This window comes from Chiloscyllium plagiosum, unplaced genomic scaffold (assembly GCF_037043375.1).
Source record: "Chiloscyllium plagiosum isolate Xiang-an unplaced genomic scaffold, Cpla_swu_hap1 HiC_scaffold_26, whole genome shotgun sequence".
NCBI lineage: Eukaryota > Metazoa > Chordata > Chondrichthyes > Orectolobiformes > Hemiscylliidae > Chiloscyllium > Chiloscyllium plagiosum.
Genome location: NW_028270164.1, coordinates 30988870 through 31007694, shown reverse-complemented (window position 1 = coordinate 31007694; position 18825 = coordinate 30988870). Strand labels below are relative to the sequence as shown.

General features: G+C 43.2%; 1 protein-coding gene across 5 annotated transcripts in view; it reads right to left on the bottom strand.

Moving 5' to 3' along the window:
* Positions 1 to 380: 380 nt before the first annotated feature.
* LOC122563205 (protein FAM107B-like) overlaps positions 381 to 18825 on the bottom strand; it is a 96732-nt gene continuing 78287 nt past the window's right edge. For 2 of the 5 annotated variants that reach the window (XM_087973601.1, XM_087973602.1), the window contains one exon: positions 381 to 1990. In XM_087973601.1, the coding sequence (XP_087829727.1) occupies positions 736 to 1833 (1098 nt within the window). In that variant the 5' untranslated portion in view covers positions 1834 to 1990 and the 3' untranslated portion in view covers positions 381 to 735. Of the gene's footprint in view, positions 1994 to 2207; positions 5185 to 18825 lie in introns of those variants that run through there. The other 3 variants (XM_087973604.1, XM_087973605.1, XM_087973603.1) reach the window with 3 other exon arrangements.

Below are 18825 nucleotides of genomic sequence, written 5' to 3'. Positions count from 1 at the left end.
GTGGATTCCAGCCGCGGGTGACTGCCTGTGTGGAGTTTACAAATTCTCCCTGTGTCTGGTGTCTGCGTGGGTCTCCTCCCACAGTCCAAAGGTGTGCAGTTCAGGTGAATTGGCCAGGCTAAATTGCCCACAGTGTTAGGTGCATTAGTCAGAGGGAAATGGGTCTGTGTGGGCTACTCTTCGGAGGGTCGGTATGGACTGGTTGGGCCGAAGGGCCTGTTTCCACACTGTTAGGAATCTAATCTAAAATACACGTTTGTAGCTCAATTGCTCCGTGTTTCTTAATGGTTTCCTCTCAGAAGCAATCTGTTTCGTTTACTTTTTAAAACTTTCAGTTTCAAATTTGCAATGAGAGCAGAGAACAAGAACCGAGAAAAAAATAAGTTTGATTCAAGGTTTATTTAGTTCGATACAAAACATTAAAAGCGATCCAAATATGTTGGTTACATGATATGCGTTGTTCTTTCAATGACTACAGAGCAAACTAATCTAGACATCAGACACTCGGTTAAGGTACAAACACAAGTTAAAATTTCAAAGCAACAGATTTGCTCTTTGTGTCGATCAGACTTGTGCTCAACCTCCCCCAATTTTCAAATACATTCGTATTGAGAAGCTTGCAAAAGTCTATTTTTGAAGAAGATCCTTTCACATTTTAGCTGGAGACAGATTTAATCAGCAAAACCAGCCTGTCTGGCACCTTTGTTAACAGATTTCTCTGTGTGTAGATAGCATTCACTGGTACGACAGAAGACTTTGTATTCTAACGACGGTGCTGCTTTCGGAAGGTGTTGACCCAGACCCGAAGCTGCTGTTTCTTTTGCCCAGACCGGCAAAAACATAAGAAGTCAGCCAGCCAGTTCTCTGCCTGAAATTCCGGTCTAAAAACGCGTAAATGATCGGGTTCACGCAGCTATTAACGAAAGCAATACATGAAGCAATAGCCAAACCTCGGCTCACTACTGTCCAACAGGAGAGGTTGGCGCTGCGGAATTGCAAATACAGAGCGATCGTTTTGAACACGTTAAAGGGCAACCAGGACAAAACAAAAGCCGACACGATGGCGAAGACGATTTTTAGGGAGTTTTCCCGCCTCTGGATGGCTTTCATGCTGTGGCCGTAATGATTCCGCAGCTTGGCTAGGATGGAGCAGTAGCAGAACAGGATAATGATAACAGGCAGGACAAAGGTCAGGCTGACAGCAGTCAGATTGAACACTTGGAGGAAGGGGGAATCCGTGTCCTCTCTGCACTGGGTCACGTTCAGCTGGTCAGGTTTTCGAAAGTAGGCAGAAGGTATGGCCAGAAGCAGAGAAGAGAGCCAGATCATGACACTGATGGTCACGGCGTATTTCTGAGTTCTGATGTGCTTGAAGTCCCGTAGTTTCACAATGGCTAGGTATCGGTCAATGCTCATACAGGTGAGGAAAAAGATGCTGGAGTACCTGTTGACAGCGACAATGTAGCTGCTGATCTTGCAGAAGACACTGCCGAAGTTCCACTGATGATTGCTACTGGCTGATGCTGCCCAGAATGGCAAGGTGAAGACAAAGATTAGATCGGCAAAGGCCAAGTTAATCACAAAGGTATCCACCAGTCTCTTCCTCCTCCTCTCTTTGCAGATCATTACTAAGATGACAAATATGTTTCCCAATGACCCAATGATGAAGATCAGGTAGTAGAGAATTGAGATAGAGATGTTTAGGAAATGTAAATTCTGAGAAGGACAGATTCTTCCATCTGTGTCATCTACGTAATCTTCATACACCAAATAGAAAGGATCCTCAGAGAATGTATGACCGTCCTGCTCGGTGACTCCAGCTTCAGTGGACATTTCGGTTCTGGTTGATGCAAATTTGCTCTGACTTCGAAATAACAATGATAAGTTGTCAAAAGAAGGGGTTCAGCTGTTTTCTTGTGTTCATCCACACAAGTGACAACGGTGTACTCAAGGGTTTGAACTTGTGCAGCTTGTTTGCAGAAGTAGAGACCTGCTGAAGCATTAGCAGAGTATAGAGCTGAAAGCCTCAAAGTGCCCCTTTTTTATAGTGGTTTCAAGTTAACTGATCTGAACCTGTTTCCGATGTCAACATGCCATTGGCACAGGAAATAACAATAAATGATGAGGTTGGGGGCATGGGGAGGTTGGTGAAACACACTTAACTGCTTCAGCAGTTAACCAAGAGAAACAACACTGAAACACACATGCGCCATCCTTTTATAGATGTTTTAATAAAAGTTAAATCCTTATTTCTGTAAGAATACATTTTACAACTTCAGACAATGTGGTTCTTCATGCATATTAAAAATGGAAACACATATTTGATAAAAAATTTTGTCCCATTGTTCACAAACATCTCTGTTGCCCTCACCACACCACTGTCAGCTTGCACTTCCAATAAATTATGGTGCAAAAATGCCTTGAGCTGAAGATGCCGGGCAAAGTCTTATTAATGGTATACACCACAAGATATCATATTCCAACAAGATCAGACCCTCATCATATTTTTGTCATATCAAAGTTGGCCAAAACAACAAAATTCATCAAAACTGTACACTTCTATTCTAATATTTTAATTCTAAGTGTGTTTCATTAAACATATAATCAAGTTTGCTGAGATTTTTTTTTCCTTACAGGTCTACATTAGGGTATCTTGCAGGGTAGATATTATTAACTTGTCAACTGTAACAAATTAAAGAAACCCACATAAAAATGCTTACCAAAGCAAGTTTGAACATTCATTTAATTAGATTGTTCTGGTTTGATAAGCCAATTTTATACATCGATTATCAAGTTGGACTAAAATATACTTACCTTGATGTATGGGAAACATCAGTCATTTGAATAGATTAGCAAAGCTGGGATCATTGTTCTTAGAGCTGTATAGGTTAACGAGATTTAATACAGGTATTCAAAGTTGTGAAGGCTTTTGTCAGAGTAAAGAAGGAGAAACAATATCCATGGGCAACTGTGTCAGTAAGACACTGATTTAAAATTATTGGCAAAAGTGCCAGCAAATAGATGAGTTTTTTTTTCATGTAGCAAGTTGTTATGATCCGGGCTGCACTGCCTGAAAGGGTGAACAGTAAACATTTTTAAAGTAATGTGCAAAGAGCAGGGTGCTGAAGGTACTTGGATAGCTCTTTCAAAAAGTAAGCATATAAACATGGTGAGCTAATTGGTCCACTTCTATGCTGTAAAATTCTATGACATTACTCATACCTACTAGCTAATGTAGATCACTATTTCTGAAAATCACATAATGCAGAATTGAGCAATTCTAAAAACTCTGCAGTGCCATTAAATTATTTACAAAGCGGGAAAGTGGTAAACTGAAACCTTATGTTCACAGTTTATATTCATTAAAGCATCAATGCCCAAAAATAGTCATTTGTGGTTACTGAGTGCAACTTCAATTAGGCATAAACATGAACTTCATGTAACATGATAGTTTTCTGTTTACTTTCAAACACATTATAGGTCAGGTTGCCCTTTTTAGTACATAAACTAGATCTGCTTAACATTCCCATTTTATAATACAAAGAGTATTAGAAAATAATTTTTTAATGGATAAATTCATGTGTAATACATAAAATCGATTTATTTCTTATCTGAGTATTTTTTTCTCAACAAACAATCGATCAAATTGTAAATGTTAAACTCAATATATTAGTGATTACATGGGATATTGCAAAGGTCACTATCATATATCTGAGGAAAAATAAGTTAAAATGGTTTCTTCATGGAAAAAGACTGAAAACTGTCGAGAAACAAAGAAGTTTAAATGCTGAAATCTGCTAAAGCACTAATAACTAGTACAGACATACAACATTTAATGAGAAAAGCTGATGAATGTTGACCTTTATCTCAAGGCATTTGCAATACATAAGTAGCAAGTAATATTTCAAATGTACAATGCTTTGGCCAGACACTACCTTTAGTATTTTGCACAGTTTGGGACTTCAAACCTCAGGAGAGAGACTTTAGCCTTGAAAAGAGTATGAAACAAACAAAACTAAATTAAGCTGTGGTATGTTGTATCCAGTTAAAAATCACACATGGTATCATGCCTAGGAAGGAGCTGAGCTCTGAAAGCTTGGAATTTCAAGTAAATCTGTTGGACTATAACCTGGTGTCATTTTTTTTTACCTTGTCCACCCCAGTCCAATCCCAGCATCTCCACATCTGAAATAAGAATGGGAGAGAAAGAGATTGGGGAGGAGGAAGAGGAAGAAAAAGTTTAGGGAAAGATGAAGGAAGAAGTGGCAAGGGACATTGGCTTATTAAGCACAGCAATTTTTTCCTCACTGTGATGGGAAGGTGTTTTGTTTTTTGCTTCAATGTGGTGGCTGTAATGCATCAGATTTTTGTCACAACGGTGGTTGTACACAATATTTGGGTAGGGAACCAAAGGTGTGGGTCTGTCCCTGCTACTTTGTAGTTATGTGGGTGTTCTTGTTCGTTCGTCCAATAAGTTGTGGAGGAAATTGAATATTGGCTATCTTGCGCTGCCAATGAAATGGCTAATGGAAGTTGCCATTATTTAGGTGTAAGTGTATCGCAACATCAGGCAAGGAGCAGACGCACACAAAGTTGCAATATCTAAACATCACTGTCTGAGTTTGTCTCCTACCTTCTCTAAAACAGAACCTCACTATCAACCACTCCACTGAAAGACAAATGAAATTGTTGCATCAGTGCCACAGAAAGCTAAGCCTTGTCATTGCATTTCATCTCAAGCAGAAGGACCCTCTTAACAACATGATAGTTTTTGACAATGCAACATTTTAAGACCATGAGGTTTGTTTTCAGTCCAGCTCAGAAGCAAGTTAGTTCTGACAACACCAGAGTTGAGTTCAAAAGCAAGGTTTGCTTCTCGACTGGCAGTAGCTCAGGGCAGTTCAGGGAAATTGGTTGCCCTAGCAGAAGTATCTAGTTTGTGAAGGTTCCAGGGCAAGTTTGATAGAAATCTGGAAGCGGGTAGAACTGAGAAAGGTTAGGCTGTCAGATTTCTGAAGAATTCATGGCAGCAGACTCAGAAAACGTTGATTTTCTGTAAAATCTTCACAGTAAATGAGAAAGAACCTGGAAGAAGACAATTTGAAGTAGAAATCTAAAGAGCTGAGATAGAAGTTTAATTTCCTTTGAGGCTCTAAGTGATGGTGCTGGTAAACACGTTGAAACCTTTTAAACAAAAACAAAAATTGTTAGAAAAGCTCAGCAGATCTGGCAGCATCTGTGAAGAGAAATCAAAGCTAATGTTTTGGGTTCGGTGACCCTTCCTCAGAACTGATATACAGCATCCACAGTTGTTTTGGTTTTTATTGAAGCCATTTAAGTTCTTTCTAACTGCAACATATATGTATAGCTTGGTTTGCTTCTTGTTCTTTGAGTAATAAACTCGTGCTTTCTTTGTAAAGAACACCTGCAGCATCATGTAAATATCTTACAGTGCCTAATCACTCAGTTTTACTAACTTGATCTGTCTTGTTCTCTACCACCATCAACTAGGAACATAACACTAATAACTCAAAAGTATATTTGAATTTACAAAAAAAAGTCTTTCTAAACTGTATTCTGCAACTTTTGTGTAATAAACATATTCTATATTAAGAACATGTGCATCGACATGGAATGTATGAGGTTGAGAGGTAACTTTATAGAGGTTTATAAAATTATGAGGGATATAAATAGGGTTAATGATAGGTGTATTTTCCCTAGCTTGAGGTATTGCAAGACTAGGGGTCATATTTTAAGGAGAGAGATTTTAAGAAAGACATGGCGGGGATGGGGTGGGGTGGGGTGGTGGGAGTGGGGGGAGGCGGATGTTGGGTGGCAAGTTTTTTATTTAGTGTGATTCACTTTGTGGAATGACCTTCCTGCAATGTTTAAAATCATTTGGATAAGAACATGTACAAGATAGGTTTGGAGGGATATGAGCTGAAAATGTGTTGCTGGAAAAGCGCAGCAGGTCAGGCAGCATCCAAGGAACAGGAGAATCGACGTTTCGGGCATAAGCCCTTCTTCAGGAGTAAGCCCTTCTTCCTCATTCCTGAAGAAGGGCTTATGCCCGAAACGTCGAATCTCCTGTTCCTTGCATGCTGCCTGACCTGCTGTGCTTTTCCAGCAACACATTTTCAGCTCTGATCTCCAGCATCTGCAGTCCTCACTTTCTCCTTGGAGGGATATGAGCCAGGACCAGTCATGTGGGGCTAGTTTAGTTTGGGATTACGTTTGGTATGGATTGCTTAGACCAAGGATTTGTTTCCATGCTGTATGACTCTGACTGTAACTGACTGGGAGGATCACACAAGATTTAAAATTTTACTCAAATAAGTAAACTGAAAAAAGCATTGTTTAAATGCTATCATGGAGCAGCTCATACTCTAACTGGGAGAAATATTTCTTACCATTTGATTTTAAAAATGATGCAAAATTCACATCAGGATTGTACCATACTTTATTCCTTAAGTGGATACTTCATCCTCCACAAACTAGTCCATAGCTATTCTCAGCTCTCTATGGCTTGTTTACTTTTTCCCTTTTCAAGCCAAGTGACTCCTAATCTCAAACAGACTTTCACAATGAGAGTTACTTTGAAGATCCCTGCCTCTAACTGAGCTAGGCAACTCTTGTGGCCTTGATTAAATCCTCATGAACTTGCAGTCATTGAGTCACAGAGGTATGCATCACAGAAACAGACCCTCCAGTCCAACTCATCCATGCCAAACAGATATCCTAAATAAATGTAGTCCCACTTGTCAGCACTTGGCCCATATCCATCTAAACCCTTCCTATTCATATACCCATCCAGATGCCTTTTAAATATTATAATTGTACCAGCCTCTGTCAGTTCCTCTGGCAGCTCATTCCATTTATGCACCACCCTCTGTGTGGAAAAATTGCCCCCTAGATCCCTTTTACCTCTCACCTTAAACCTATACCCTCTAGTTTTGGACTCTAAAACTCCAGGCAACTGCCTTGTCTATTTATCCTATCCATGCCCCTCATGATTTTATAAACCTCTATAAGGTCATCCCTCAGCCTCCGACACTAGGGGGAAAAAAAACTTAGTCTCTTCAGCCTCTCCCTATAGTTCAAACCCTCCAACCCTGGCAACACCCTTATAAATATTTTCTGAACCCTTTCCAATCAGTGTGTGAGATTTCACTTGCCTTTCTTGTGGTCAATATAAAGAGAAATTTCACTGTTTCACATGTGGGACTACCTCGGCTCTCACTCTCTCAGACTTTTCCAGACTGTATCAATAAAGTTCTGGGATATCTTGGGAAAATCTGAAACATGATCACTTGTTCTGATTTCTGCAAAGTTGCCTCCATGGTAACATGAGTGTTTTAGATTAGATTAGATTACTTTACAGTGTGGAAACAGGCCCTTCGGCCCAACAAGTCCACACCGACCCGCCGAAGCGTAACCCACCCAGACCCATTCCCCTACATTTACCCCTGCACCTAACACTACGGGCAATTTAGCATGGCCAATTCACCTGACCTGCACATTTTTTGGATTGTGGGAGGAAACCGGAGCACCCGGAGGAAACCCACGCAAACACGGGGAGAATGTGCAAACTCCAGACAGTCGGTCGCCTGAGACGGGAATGGAACCCGGGTCTCTGGCGCTGTGAGGCAGCAGTGCTAACCACTGTGCCACCGTGCCGCCCACTATTCAGATAGGAATGATAATTAAATATTCTTTACACCCCCAACTCCATTCTATTTTGGAATTAAATAGATGGTTTTTAATTGATTAAAGCATACCAGTGAGAGTTAGGGACAAACAGTCTACACATAGTCCAGACACATTGTCCTGTTGTAGTCTACAAGTTGTGCAATGTGCACCTTCTTTTCAGTAAAGCCCCCTGCCTTATTCTTTAACAATCAAGGTACTCAAACTTGTTATTAGGTTGGATTCAGAGCAGGTTTCCTGACCCCCTTCATTCCACACTTTGCCTTAAAGTCCAAAAATGTAACAATCTTACAATCTTCATATTTGTAATTGGTCTCATTTGTTCCTATTTTAATTGTTTTTGGAGATTTAACAATGTAAATAATCTGAAACTTATTTCCCTTTCTGAGATTTTCTTTCTCTTAGGCCAGTCTTTATTCATCTCTATTTCTCCTTCTATACTTGATTTGACATATAATTCATTCCCTCTAATTTACTCACTCTCCTCAGAACATGTGCCATTCATTTCACAATATTCGATTGTGATTGATTATTTAAGGTGATAAACACATGCTTGCCTTGTTTCATCAGATTCCAGATGGCCACTTTATCAACATGACATAATCTGTACTTTCAACAACTTTCCGTGCAAGAACACATAAATCTTAACATTAATGTTAAATCTGACTAATGGTAGATGATATTAAGTGCTCTGCTACAGCAGAGATTTGATCTTTTTTTAGTGAGGAGGGGGGATGTTGTCCTGATCTCAGTGAGCACTATTATTTTATATGGTCAATGTAGGTTAGATGGTTAACCAAATTTTATGCATTTGTCTATCCCATTGTGTGCTGTTTGTGTCTGTCTTGTATTTGCTGAGTAGTGGGTGGGGGTAGGTTACACTTTACCATTTGAGGGCTTTGTTTGCATTGAATATGAGATGCGTAGTAAAATTGGGGGTAGCTAGTCAGTCAGTGGGGGTTTTAAACTCTTGTTTTGGGAGGATTTGAGTTGGAAGTTTGATTGATAAGCAGTGAGGCAATTTGACAAAGGTCCTATGGTTGGATGATTCAAGAGTACACTGAGTGTGGTTGTAGACAGTGAAACAAAGCTATGCATGTTAAGCAGTAAAATATTTAACTTGTGTTCAGATAAAGAGCACGCTGATAGAAATAGACAATAGACAATAGGTGCAGGAGTAGGCCATTCAGCCCTTCGAGCCTGCACCGCCATTCAATATGATCATGGCTGATCATTCCTAATCAGTATCCTCTTCCAGCCTTATCTCCATAACCCTTGATTCCACTATCTTTGAGAGCTCTATCCAACTCTTTCTTAAATGAATCCAGAGACTGGGCCTCCACTGCCCTCTGGGGCAGAGCATTCCACACAGTCATCACTCTCTGGGTGAAGAAGTTTCTCCTCATCTCTGTCCTAAATGGTCTACCCCGTATTTTTAAGCTGTGTCCTCTGGTTCGGCACTCACCCATCAGCGGAAACATGTTTCTTGCTGCCAGAGTGTCCAATCCTTTCATAATCTTATATGTCTCAATCAGATCCCCGCTCAGTCTTCTAAACTCAAGGGTATACAATATTATCAGAAAGGATACATTGAAGCCTTATAGAGTCATATAGTCATAGAGATGTACAGCATGGAAACAGACCCTTCGGTCCAACCCGTCCATGCTGACCAGATACCCCAACCCAATCTAGTCCCACCTGCCAACACCTGGTCCATATCCCTCCAAACCCTTCCTATTCATATACCCATACAAATGCCTCTTAAATGTTGCAATTATACCAGCCTCCACCACATCCTCTGGGAGCTCATTTCATACACGTACCACCCTCTGTGTGAAAAAGTTGCCCCTTAGATCTCTTTTATATCTTTCCCCTCTCATCCTAAACCTATGCCCTCTAGTTCTGGACTCCCAGATCCCAGGGAAAAGACTTTGTCTATTTATCCTATCCATGCCCCTCATAATTTTGTAAACCTCTACAAGGTCACCCCTCAGCCTCCGACGCTTCAGGGAAAACAGCTCCAGCCTGTTCGGCCTCTCCCTGTAGCTCAGGTCCTCCAATCCTGGCAACATCCTTGTAAATCTTTTCTGAACCCTTTCAAGTTTCACAACATTTTTCCGATAGGAAGGAGACCAGAATTGCATGCAATATTCCAACAGTGGCCTAACCAATGTCCTGTACAGCCGCAACATGACCTCCCAACTCTAGTACTCAATACTCCAACCAATAAAGGAAAGCATACCAAACGCCTTCTTCACTATCCTATTTACCTGCGACTCCACTTTCAAGAAGCTATTAACCTGCAGTCCAAGGTCTCTTTGTTCAGCAACACACCCTAAATCACATCTACTGCTCTGCCGTCATCAATCTTCTTTGTTATTGCTTTAAAAAACTCAATCAAGTTTGTGAAGGGCCTGGGCCCGAAACGTCGAATCTCCTGTTCCCTGGATGCTGCCTGACCTGCTGTGCTGTTCCAGCAATAAAGTTTCAACTTTGATCTCCAGCATCTGCAGACCTCACTTTCTCCTGTGAGACATGATTTCCCATGCACGAAGCCATGCTGACTACCCCAAATCAGTCCTTGCCTTTCCAAATACATGTACACACTGTCCCTCAGGATTCCGTCCAACAATGTGCTCACACAGAGGTCAGGCTCACCGGTCCATAGTCCCCTGGCTTGTCTTTACCGCCCTTCTTAAACAGTGGCACCACGTTTGCCAACCTCCAGTTTTCCGGCACCTCACCTGTGACTATCGATGATACAAATATCTCAGCAAGAGGCCCAGCAATCACTTCTCTAGCTTCCCACAGAGTTCTCAGGTACACCTGATCAGGTCCTGAGGATTTATCCACTTTTAACTGTTTCAAGACATCCAGCACTTCCTCCTCTGTAATCTGGACATTTTGCAAGATGTCACCATCTATTTCCTGACAGTCTATATCTTCCATATCCTTTTCCACAGTAAATACTGATGCAAAATATTCATTTAGTATCTCCCCCATTTTCTGTGGCTCCACACAAAGGCCGCCTTGCTGATCTTTGAGGGGCCCTATTCTCTCCCTAGTTACCCTTTTGTCCTTAACATATTTGTAAAAACCCTTTGGATTCTCCTTAATTCTATTTGCCAAAGCTATCTCATGTCCCCGTTTTGCCCTCCTGATTTCCCTCTTAAGTATACACGTACTTTCTTTATACTCTTTTAAGGATTCACTCGATCAATCCTGTCTATATCTGACATATGCTTCCTTCTTTTTCTTAACCAAACCCTCAATTTCTTTAGTCATCCAGCATTCCCTATACCTACCAGTCTTCCTTTTCACCCTGACAGGAATATACTTTCTCTGGATTCTTGTTATCTCATTTCTGAAGGCTTCCCATTTTCCAGCCATCCCTTTACCTGCGAACATCTGCCTCCAATCAGCTTTCGAAAGTTCTTACCTAATACCGTCAAAATTGTCCTTTGTCCAATTTAGAACCTCAACTTTTAGATCTGGTCTATCCTTTTCCATCACTATTTTAAACCAAATAGAATTATGGTCACTGGCCCCAAAGTGCTCCCCCACTGACACCTCAATCACCTGCCCAGCCTTATTTCCCAAAAGTAGGTCAAGTTTTGCACCTTCTCTAGTAGGTACATCCACATACTGAATCAGAAAATTGTCTTGTACACACTTAAGAAATTCCTCTCCACCTAAACCTTTAACACTATGGCAGTCCCAGTCGAAGTTTGGAAAGTTAAAATCCCCTACCATAACTAACTTATTGTTCTTACAGATAGCTGAGATCTCCTCACAAGTTTGTTTCTCAATTTCCCTCTGACTATTGGGGGGTCTATAATACAATCCAAATAAGGTGATCATCCCTTTCTTATTTCTCAGTTCCACCCATATAACTTCCCTGGATGTATTTCCAGGAATATCCTCCCTCAGCACAGTTGTAATGCTATCCCTTATCAAAAATACAACTCCCCTCCTCTCTTGCCTCCCTTTCTTTCCTCCCTGTAGCATTTGTCTCCTGGAACATTAAACTGCCAGTCCTGCCCATCCCTGAGCCATGTTTCTGTATTTGCTATGATATCCCAGTCCCATGTTCCTAACCATGCCCTGAGTTCATCTGCCTTCCCTGTTAGGTTCCTTGCAGTTTAATTTATTCGTCCTACCTTGTCCCTGCCTGCCCTGACTGTTTGACTCACTTCTGTTCTCAGCTGTACCCGTCTCAGATCGATCTCTTTCCTCACTATCTCCCTGGGTCCCACCCCGCCACCTTACTGGTTTAAATCTTCCCAAGCAGTTTTCGCAAATTTCCCTGCCAGTATATTAGTCCCCTTCCAATTTAGGTGCAATCTGTCCTTCTTGTACAGGTCACTTCTACCCCAAAAGAGATTCTAATGGTCCAAAAATGTGTATCCTTCTCCCATACACCAGCTCCTCAGCCATGCATTCATCTGCTCTATCCTCCTATTCCTACCCTCACTAGCTCGTAACACTGGGAGTAATCCAGATATTACTACCCTTGAGGACCTCCTTTTTAAATTTCTGCCTAACTCTCTGTAATCTCCCTTCAGAATCTCAACCTTTTCCCTTCCTATATCGTTGGTTCCAATGTGGACAATGACCTCCTGCTGGCCCCTGTCCCCCATGAGAACATTCTGCACCCTCTCTGAGACATTCCTTGATCCTGGCACCAGGGAAACAACACATCATTCTGCTTTTTCTCTGCTGGCCACAGAAACGTCTAACACAATTGATCTCTTGGAAGCTGGCATATCCTTCGTTGCATTAAAGCCAGTCTCAATACCAGAAACCTGGCTTTTTGTGCTATGTTCCCCTGAGAATCCATCATCCCCTACATTTTCCAAAACAGCATACCTGTTTGAAATGGGTATAGCCACAAAAGACGCCTGCACTAGCTGCCTACCTCTCTTACCCTTCCTGGAGTTAACCTATCTATATGATTGTATCTGAGACTTTCCCCCCTTCCTATAACTGCCATCCATCACATACTGTTGCTGTTGCAAATTCTTCATCGCTTCTATCTGTCTCTCCAACCGATCCACTCGATCTGATAAGATTCGCATCCAACAGCATTTATGGCAGATATAATCTGCAGTAATCCTTAAACTCTCTTTAAACTCCCACATCTGACAAGAAGTACATATCACTGCAAAGGCCATTTTTGCTCCTTCACAATCTACAGACCCAGAAAATAACACTGTCTTATTCCTCTACAAACACTGCCCCAGGTTAAATTAAGAGCTATGACTTATATTTTAAGTTTAATCAAGAGACTTATCTCCAAAAACATATAATCAAGAAAGAATCCACTATACTCACTACTGCAGCCTTTCTCTTGGACAGACTTAAAACAACAAATAGCTTATCTGATTCTGTGCTGTGAACTTCGCCAACAGTTCCTCCAAGATTAGTCGTGAATTTCATTGTTTGTTAATTTTCCCAGATGCACTCCGATGTCCAGCGATACACGAAATCAAACAGCAAAGGCGGTAACTGTGCAGGTTCTCTCTCTCTCCTGCACTGTCCTCACCATGTGCTTCCTTTGTCTGCTCTTCTCCCTTTTAAACTGCTGTTGTATCTTTGCTTTTATTATTTCTACCATTATTTTATTATTTCTATTATTTTTATTCTGTGGACGTTCTTAATATGTCTAAATTTCACCTCTGCATTGGGGGCACAATGTGGTTATTTTAAATGTAGAGCTGTTCTCAATCTTCCCTTTGTTCAGGCTTCAGATTCTTGCTGAAGCAGAGATCCACAGGCACTAACAAACATAGTTGCTGTACTCTCTTTAAAATATGCTTTGCAACAAATAGTTTCAGCAGTTCTGGAGCTTGTGTTTTTCAAATGAAGTTCTAATATTAGCTGACCTTTCATTGCAGTGTTCTTGTTAATTCAGGCAATTTGCACTCTTTTTTTTGTTTCTGCTGCTTTTTTTGTACTTTCTTGATTTAATTGCAGCCCCGATGTTCTGTCAATTGTTGACAGCGGCAGCTTAATTTTGAAAACCACAACTTTGCAGCTAGGCATCCTGCTCAGTGTACTTCTCTTTCTCCCTGTTTTTCTCTACAGGGTACTTATTTTGAGCAGAAACAGAAAATGATTGTCTACACGATGTTATAAAATGACACATGGCTTACTAGGTACCTCCATTTGCTGATCTCTGAGGAGATCTGCCTTCATGAGGCAGGTATTCATGAAGTTAAAAATTGCATAACACCAGGTTATAGTCTAACAGGTTTATTTGGAAGCACTAGCTTTTGGACAACCACCTGATGAAGGAGCGGTGCTCCAAAAGCTAGTGCTTCCAAATAAACCTGTTGCATTATAACTTGGTATTGTGTGATTTTTAACTTTGTCCATCCCAGTCCAAAACTGGCACCTCGAAGTTATGGTATTCATGAAATAATGCTCTACAAGCCAAACCGTCAGGCAATGTCTCTGAGCAGAATATCTTCATCTTAGGAGAGCCAAAGGCCTAGTGGTATTATTGCTAGACTACGAATCCAGAGACCCAGGTAATGTTCTGGGGTCCTGGGTTTGAATTCTACCATGGCTGATGGTGGAATTTGAATTTTAAAAAAATTCAGAATGATGACAATGAAACCCATTGTCAATTTTTGGGAAAAACCCATCTGTTATTAATGTCCTTCAGGGATTTTTATATCTTGTCTGGCCCACATTTGACTCCAGATCCACAGCAATGTGGTTGATTCTTAACTACCCTCTGAACAATTAAGGATAGGCAATAAATGCTGGCCTTACCAACGATGGCTATATCCTAGGAAATGATTGAAAAAAGGCAATTTCTTTTAACCTCTGGTTGCTGCAAGGGAAAAAGTGAGCCCATAATAAGGGAATCATAGTGTCTTTATATAAGACTTCATGGATTAAATAGTTTTTCATTATTCAACGTGATAATACAAATAATTGAATTGTCTTTATCTTCAAATACAAGAGAAAGACCAAGAGAAGATCAGACTTACTTTCCACTTACACTAAGTCTTGTTCCTATTTTCAAAGATGGCATGAAAATTAACCAAATTGGAAAAAATGTTGTAACTGAATTTCAGATTCTCAAACCAGAGCAAGCTTTACAATGTTCCTAGTATGTTACATCTTGCAAGACATTGCTATTGAACATTTAGATGAGAACAGCAAAGTTGAAGGAGCATAGCCACTCACAGGCAATAGATTGGTTCTTCCAGGGAAGGCTTCAATTCAAAACTGTCTCAAGGATTGGTGCCAAGGGTGTGGTGCTGGAAAAGCACAGCAGGTCAGGAAGCATCCGAGGAGCAGGAAAATCAACGTTTCGGGCAAAAGCCCTTCATCAGGAGCTTCGGTGGAGAAATAAATGGGAGGGGAGTGGGGATGGGGGGAAGGTAGCAGAGAGTGCAATAGGTGAATGGAGGTGGGAGTAAAGGTGATAGGTTGAAGGGGAGGGTGGAGTAGATTGGTGGGAAGGAAGATTGACAGGTGGGACAGGTCATAAGAACGGTGATGAGCTGGAAGGTTGGAACTGGAGCTGGGAGTTGGGGTGGAGACTTTAACTGGAATGGGCATGGCAGTGGGGGGGGGGGTTGACGTCATTAGCGAAGTGATGTTCACCCTGAGGTTCTGGGGGTTGGGGTGGCAACAGTGGGATCCGTGTCGGTGGTGTCCATGGAGGGTGCGCGGCGGTGTCACCATTGTCATCACCCCGCACCCCCCCCCCCCCCCCAGAACCCCGGGTGAACATCATTTCCGCAAATAACGTTGCCCCCACTCCCCCCACTACCATACCCACTCCAGTTATAGTCCTTGTCCCCACTCCCTGCTGAGTTTTCACCATCCCCCCAGACCTCCCCCTCACTGAGGACAAACGATCAGTCCTCAGCAAAGGCCTTACCTTTATCTCCCCTGTCCACACATCAATGAATTTAGTACGCATTGCGACATTGAACACTTCTTCCGCCACCTGCGCCTGTGGGCTTATTTTTTCAATCAAGACTCCCACCCAATCTCTGAGGACCCGTTCGCCCGCCTCCAACACACCCCATCCACCTGGACACCCCGTGATGATCTGTTACCCGCCCTCAATCTCTTTGTTTCCAACTGCTGCCAAGACATTGACCACCTCAACCTGCCCACCCCCTCACACATTCCAACCTCTCACCCTCACAATACGCAGCCCTCCACGTCCTCTGCTCCAATCCAACCTCACCAGCAAACCAGTGGACAAGGGGGAGGGGGTGCAGTGGTAGTTTGGCGCACTAACCTCTACACCGCTGAAGCCAGGTGCCAACTCGAAGACACCTCCTCCTACCACCCCCTCACCATGACTTCACCCCCCCATCACCAAACCATCATCTCCCAGACCATATACAACCTCATCGCCTCAGGAGATCTCCCACCCACAACTTCCAACCTCATAGTTTGGAACGCCACACTGCCCGATTCTACCTCCTACCCAAGATCCACAAGCCTGACTACCCTGGCAGACCTATCGTCTCAGCCTGCTCCTGCCCACCAAATTATTCTCCACATACCTCCATACTCGCTGAAAAATGTGTTGCTGGAAAAGCGCAGCAGGTCAGGCAGCATCCAAGGAGCAGGAGAATCGACGTTTCGGGCATAAGCCCTTCTTCATACTCTCCTATTCCCCCTGTCCAGGAACTCCCTACATATATTCGACGCACCACCCATGCCCTCTACTTCGTCCAAGACTTCCGTTTCCCTGGCCCTCAATGCCTCATCTTCACCATGGACATCCAGTCCCTATACACCTCAATCCATTACGACCAGGGCCTCCAAGCCTTCTGTTTCTTTCTCTCTTGCCGTCACACCAGTACCCTTCCACTGACACTCTTATTTCGTTGGCTGAACTACTCCTGATCCTCAACAATTTCTCCTCTGAATTCTCCCATTTCCTCCAGATGAAAGCGGTAGCCATGGACACCCGCATGGGCCCCAGCTATGCCTGTCTCATTGCCGGCTACATAGAACAGTCTATTTTCCGCAGTTACGCTGGCACCACTCCCTGCCTTTACCTCTGCTACATCGATTATTACATCGGTGCCACCTCGTGCTCCCACGAGTAGGTTGAACAGTTCATCAACTTCATCAACGCATTCCACCCTGGCCTTAAATTCGTCTGGACCACCTCTGAGACCTCTCTCCCCTTCCTGGACCTCTCCATCTCCGTCAACGGTGACTGATTCAACACTAATATTTTCTACAAACCCACAGACTCCCACAGCTACCTGGATTATGTCTCCTCCCACCCTGCCTCCTGAAAAAAATGCTACCCCTTATTGCTATTTCCTCTGCCTCCACAGTATCTGCTCCCAGGAGGACAAGTTCCACCACAGAACACACCAAATGACCTTCTTCCTTAAAGACCGCAATTTCCCCTCCCACGTGGTTGATGATGCCCTCCAGCGCATCTCATCCATGTCCTGCACCTCTGCCCTTGAATCCCACCCCTCCAACCGCAACAAGGACAAGAACCCCTCCGGTCCTCACCTTCCACCCCCACCAACCTCCGTATACATCGTACCATCCTCCGCCATTTCCGCCACATACAAATGGACCCCACTACCAGAAATGTATTTCCCTCCCCACCCCTATCCGCTTTCCATAAAGATCATTTCTTCCATGACTACCTGGTCAGGTCCACACCCCCTAACAACCCACCCTCCTGTCTTGGCACCTTCCCCTGCCACTGCAGGAATTGCAAAACCTGCGCCCGCACCTCCCCCCTCACCTCTATCCAAAGCCCCAATGAGACTGCCTCATCCATCAAAGTTTCAGCTGCACTTCCACACGTTTACAGTATCCGTTGCTCCCGATGTGGTCTCCACTACACTGGGGAGACAGGACGCCTACTCACAGAGCACTTCAGAGACACCCACACCAATCAACCCTACCGCCACATGGCCGACACTTCAACTCCCCTTCCCACTCTGCCAAGGACATGCAGGTCCTGGGCCTCCTCCAACGCCATTCCCTCACCACCCGACATCTGGAGAAATAATCCCTCATCTTCTGCCTCGGGACCCTCAAACCTCAGGGCATCAATGCGGATTTCACCAGTTTCCTCATTTCCCCTCCCCCCACCTTACCCCAGTTCCAACCTTCCAGCTCAGCACTGTCTTTCATGACCTGTCCTATCTGTCAATCTTCCTTCTCACCTATCTACTCCACACTCCCCTCCGACCTATCACCTTTACCCCCACCTCCATTTGCCTATTGCACTGTCAGCCACCTTCCCCCCACCCCCACTCTTTCACACTTATCTCTCCACCCCCAAGACTCCCAGCCTCATTCCTGAAGAAGGGCTTTTGCCCGAAACGTCAATTTTCTTGCTCCTCAGATGCTGCCATATCCGCTGTGCTTTTCCAACACCACAATCTTGACTCTAATCTCCAGTATCTGCAGTACTCACTTTTGCCTCAATGATTGATGCTTTCACTGTGCTTTGCAATTGGTCACAATTGTCAATTGAATTCCCTTTAAAGTAGGGAACTAATGAGCACCTCTTTTTCACACTTAACTGATGTCCATTCCTACCCCCATTCTGGACTAGGTAGACCCCTTCCCCTTCCTCTTGAAGTCTACTTCACATTCCCTTCCTCAGGACCAAGTTACTAACCCACTTCCCCGGACCCCACGCCCTTCAGCCCACCACTGGAACAGGTCCACTGTCCCAGAACTGGACATGATCTCCTGTAATCCTACTCGACACTGTACCAGCTGATTACATGGTGCTGATCTCACCTGATTCTACTTCCTGGCACCCTACACACTTGGCACCTTGCACTCCTGGCACACTAACGTCACACTTGCCTAACTCTGGACTTCTAAATTTCAAAGTCAAGGTGTTGAGTGCTGTGATGAAGGGGACATTGTTTGCCCTCCTCTGACAGCTCTGCAGTAAAAGGGAACTGTCAGAATGGAAGTATGACTCTACATCTGTGCTCGAACCCTGATTGGAATCTCCTCTCAGAAAGACAAAACATTGTCATGCTGTAAAAATGAATGGTGTGGCATGAGGTTGCCACTCCCCCAGCCATTCATGACATTTGAATCATAGAATCCCTATAGTATGGAAACAAGCTGTTT